The sequence below is a fragment of the Pistacia vera genome, unplaced genomic scaffold, assembly GCF_008641045.1.
Source record: "Pistacia vera cultivar Batoury unplaced genomic scaffold, PisVer_v2 Contig123, whole genome shotgun sequence".
NCBI classification, from domain to species: domain Eukaryota; kingdom Viridiplantae; phylum Streptophyta; class Magnoliopsida; order Sapindales; family Anacardiaceae; genus Pistacia; species Pistacia vera.
In genome coordinates, this window is record NW_022195282.1 from 1,384,710 (window position 1) to 1,389,864 (window position 5,155).

General features: G+C 35.4%; 1 protein-coding gene across 1 annotated transcript; it reads left to right on the forward strand.

Annotated features, from left to right (window-relative positions):
* Window positions 1-306: 306 nt before the first annotated feature.
* On the forward strand, window positions 307-4,675 carry LOC116116584. The gene is made up of 2 exons (XM_031402649.1): window positions 307-1,242; window positions 4,592-4,675. The coding sequence occupies exons 1-2, from the start codon at window positions 307-309 to the stop codon at window positions 4,673-4,675; spliced, it is 1,020 nt and encodes a 339-aa protein (XP_031258509.1).
* The last annotated feature ends 480 nt before the right edge of the window (window positions 4,676-5,155 follow it).

Below are 5,155 nucleotides of genomic sequence, written 5' to 3' on the forward strand. Positions count from 1 at the left end.
TACGACGTGTTGGGCTTCTAATCGAAGGTGGTTTGAGATGTAGGAATATCTCTACTTGATTTTTGAGGAATATTTCTCTTTCTAATTAGAACTTGATTTCTTATTTTATGATTCAAGTAGTACATTATTAGGATTTTATGATTTATTGTTTTAGTAGTATTAGGATGTCTTATTTTATTTTAACTACTTTTGCTAGTAGAATTATGATTAGCCTACTATAAATAAATGCGGTTATTATGTTTCTCAGTTATTCATATTTATCATCAATAAAATTCATAAAGTTTTCCTTGAATAATATTTTCAGCTATGACAAATATTGCAGGCACGTTGGTGGAAAGAGATAATAATAGAAGATCCAATGAGGCAAGAAGGGTCCGCTATAAGAGATCATCATCATGGGCTGATCTTCCGCAAGAACTTCTTGAGATTGTTTCTAAGAGTCTGAATATAGTAGACTATCGAAACCTTGGTCGCGTTTGCAGAAGCTGGAGATTGTTTTATTCAGAATTTAAGCAGAGTTTTTTGACATCTCATTCACCACTTGTTGCTCATGCATCAGGCCGGGTTAACAAGTATTGTTATTTCTTTGACCTAGCTACTGGAATGGAATACAAGAGAAAGCTGCCTCGATATATTTGGGACTTCAAGTTCTGTCTTGGTGTTTCAAGTGGGTACTTAATCTTGTTCTGTCTCAAGGCAGAAGATGTTTCAAGAGGTTGTTTATGGGTTATAAATCCTTTTACAGGACATCAAATCCAATTTCCTTGCATGCCCCGGCCTCCTTGTAGTTGTATTATGGATTATGATTGTGATGACCGTGGCATCTTTGCTTCTCAAGGTCAAGATTTTCTTATTATGATTCTTTCTGAGTATGGCTCAAGCTTGCAGTTATGTACTTCCAGAGATAAAAAGTGGAAAGAATACCATTATGATAACAAGGGTTGGCATATATTGGATATAATTGTTTTTGATGGTAGGATATATGTTCTAAACAGTGATTCTCAGATTGGGATATTCAACCTGAGATGTTGTGATTTGAGGTTTTTGGAACTGAAATTTGCACCTCATATCGGCCTTTTTTTTGATCAGCAGGTTAGGTTGGTGGCTTCAAATGATCAGTTATTTGTAGTTGATTCTCCTGAACTTTACAGAATAGACTTGTCAAGGATGGAATGGGTGAAGCTGTATGATTTAGGTGATCAAGCTTTGTTTCGTGGCAAAGATGGACGGGTGTGTTCCAAGGTAATTAACCCATCAAAGTGGGGAGGACAAAGCAACTGCGCATATAGTATCTCAATCTCCAAAAGTGTTTTATACCCACGACAAACTATTACCACTGACTCGCCAGAGCAAGGGTTTGATTGTGACAAAATATGTTCTTTGTATTTTCTACACCAGCTTGAGAGTGTAAGGGATGACTAGTGCTGTGCTGTGGTTTTCTAAGCTTAGACAAGGTCAAGGTCGGAGTTTCTTCTAACTCTTTTACAATTGTTACTTGTCTTTTCAATTAACATTATAATCTGCATTGAAAATTTCAAAAGTAAACCAACTTCAAAGATTACAAATGAATAACTAAAGATTGCATTTACAATTCTTCTTATTTTTTTCCTTTTTACAACCACCAAAAAAATTTCCTATATTCTTTTTATACAAAACTATTAAAGAAGCACATCTTGAATTTAACCAAAATAGTCGTTGACTAGTTAATATGATGACAAAATAACTTACCCAAGCCAAATGGTTGTAGTGCTTCTCCGGTACCTGAAATATTTGCAGATGGCAGATCATAACAGTTACTACAGATTAATCTTATATACGTATGAGTTATATTAAAATCATAATATTAAGTTCAAAGATCCAAACCAATCACAGCATACACCTTTCTTAATTCTATTCTGTTAGGTTAGTTTTAAGTCATTTGCACTAAGTCGAACTACTTCAAGTTCAAAAATTGAAAAATACTTACAATCATTCCACCATATGCACAAAGATAGAAATCGTTATTCTTCGGATGAAAGACTCTGTTGTCTAGAACAGTTCCTGCAGAGGCAGCAATAATTGTTACACCAAATGCTGTAAAAGAGTTCCAGTGTGAAGAGTTTATAAAGGCATACCAGGTGGAACATTATCAGGAAATCCAGATTGAAAGAACTTAGTATGGTGATTTTACTGTGCAGCAATCACCACAAACTTGGGGCACCATTTCTCATCCAAAAACTTGCATGCCTGGAATTATTAGTCTTTTTAGTTCCAAGGAGATTACCGTTAAGGTTTAAAACTAGTAAAACATATATTTTAAAGGCACTGGGTTTAAACCTCTATGCTGGGATCAAGTTCAATGTTCAAGACTTGATTGAACTGTGACTCACTGACACCATCCCTGAATTCAACATAATATTAGACAAAAAACTAGCACAATAGACATCTGAAATTTATAAAGCAGATTTTGTTGCATAATATAAAAGCAGTAGCACACACCAGAAAAAAAATTAGTGGTTACATCATAATACATAATCAAACTGGAACAAGTGTTTGAAGCATAGCCAAAATAGATGCATCATACAAGTCCCAATAGTTAAAAGTAAAATGGACAAAAAAATCAGGTTACTAGGAGAAATTCTGAGTGCCAAATAATTTTCTTTAAGAAGCAGGAAAAACCAAGCAAGACTACCAACATCCATCAACGGTCAGAAAAGAAAGCCTCAAGCTGAAAAAACTGTTCGGCTGGGTAATGCAGATTCAAACTCGAACAAATGTTTGTAGCATAGCTAATATAGAAGAACATCACAAGTCATGAACAAAAAATTAAAAGCTGGGGAAATGGAAGGATATTTGAGCATGATGAATGCAAATTGGTAGAAGGAAGACCAAGGCAAAATCAGGTAATTAATCAAGTGTCAAAAAAAAAAAAAAAAAGGCATTGGACACTGTTTGCCAAGAGCCGACACAGTACTGCCTAGGTTGCATTAATGTCCACTCTCAAGTCTCATCTCCATAAGAAAACAGAAAGTGCCCCAACAACTTAAAGCATATTTCAATGGACAGAGTACTACCTAGGTTGCATTAATGTCCTTATGGGAATGGGAACAAGGTCAAACAGCTTAGCCAGCTCCATCTTCTCATCTTGCCTAACTGTTACATATTTGAATTCTTCCCCAGAGTAGAATGGAATTGCTTAACATCTGTCGCACTCACAAACTTGATTATATTTGTATTCTGAACCTATGGTGAATTTGACTTCTACTTTGGTTACTTCTGGAATTCTATTGGTCTTCAACTTATTTCTTGTAATGTTAGGGATGGTTATTCTCCTAATATTTGGCTTTTTGGGTCAGCATCTCTACCTACGACCTCTGTGGTTCATTGTTCTTCACAACAAATTACTATTATGGCTTCTCATGATAATTCAAATTGCTATTTATCTTTTGTTTATGCCTCTAACAGCTCAGCTCAGCGCATTATATGTGGCTATTGTCCCATGAGTTATATAGTAATAGCTTGCAATTTGACCCAAGTCTGTAACCTGGAAATATCCACTTTTCCTATCATACTTGATCAAGTTTTTTCTGTCCAAGATGGTGGCAGCGGAATGAATCTACAAAAAAGAAATCAAACAACAGTCCAACATAAGTTTCAGCAAATGGAAAGAAAGAACTAGGATGATTTAAATAAACTAACAGTAAAATGGTCCAATCAAATGTGCAATAGACAAATCAATCTGGTGAGCTACAAGGTGTACAAGACCACCGATATATTAGAAAAAGAGACAAATACAAGAGGACACCGAAAAAACTATTTTTTTTTCTTATTGTTTCCTTAAAGACAAGTTCCATTGTTGATAAGCAACGCAGCAAGTATGAAGAATAATTGTATGAAAATACTATAAAAGATACAAATATAACCTAAGTAAGTTGAAACAAAAAATTGCAACCACACACAGAGACTCCCAAATCAATAGAAACTTTGAAATAAAATTTAACAAGTAAAAAGAGCCTTAGTGCAGTGATGGAAACAATCATGGGCAGAAATAAGTTTACCAATAATACTATACTTACAAAGAAATCTTACAAAGATTTCCATACAAAGTGAGGTGACAAAAAACAAATGGAAGAGTGAAACAAAAAGTCAAACTTATTAAATTCACTCTTCCATTCATTTTTTGCCACATCACTTTGTATATAGATCTTTGTAAAATTTCTTTGTAAGTGTAGTATTACTCATAAGTTTACATACATATCTTTAAATGCCTAGTCAAATCCTCATGCAAAGGACCAAAAACTTGATTCATTTTGGTGAACGAAAAATCCCCCCCATACTAAGCAACACCATCAGGAGAAAAAGGAACAGATTAAAAATGCAACTAGAACTAACATGCATCCAAAAGATCAAACAAATGAGAATGGTAAACAACGAGATCCTGCCAATCGATGAAAAAAAGAAAAGAAGCTACACTACAGAGATTCTTACCAAATCAGCTCTCCTCTCCGCCAATGTTGTATCTTCTTTCAGAACTTCAAGCGACAAACCATAAAGCAAAGGATTTCTTAACATATGATTAATGTACAGGTAAGTGTATCCAATCCAATTGCAGGCTTCTTTAGCATTTTGGACAGTCCCAAGGAAAATTTCAGATTTAGCTGATCAGCTAGTTTGGACACAAACTGACTTTCGATAGGGAGCTGTTGATTCATTAAATAAAGATAGTATTGGAGTTCACTATGACCAGTAATGATAATCCCTTCCCCATATGAATTATACTAAGGCCTTCCAGCACGACCAAGCATCTGCATAATATCCAGAGGACTAAGCTCGGTCCATGACCCTTTCTCTGGATTGTAAATCTGGGTTCCCTTAATGATCACTGTATGAGCAGACAAGTTCACCTCCCAAGCAAGAGTTGCAGTGTAAACCAACACCTGCACATGTCCATGACCAAAAAGATTCTCAACAAATTCACGGTCACCCCTTGTCATCCCAGCGTGATGAATTGCAAAACCATAAGGTAAAAGGTCTTTAATATCATTGCTTTTGACAATATCTGTGTGACTTTGGAGAATCCCATGGCTGACACTTTCCTCCAAGAAGCTAGCAAGGGTATCATTCTCAAGTGCGGCATCTCATATTGCACAAGCTCTTTTTGCTGTTTCCTTCGTGG

Coding starts and splice junctions, on each gene's coding strand:
- LOC116116584 (XM_031402649.1), top strand. CDS start 307: ATGACAAATATTGCAGGCACGTTGGTGGAAAGAGATAATAATAGAAGA. Junction 1,243..4,591: donor ATGGACGGGTGTGTTCCAAG/GTAATTAACCCA, acceptor ATCCAATTGCAG/GCTTCTTTAGCATTTTGGAC.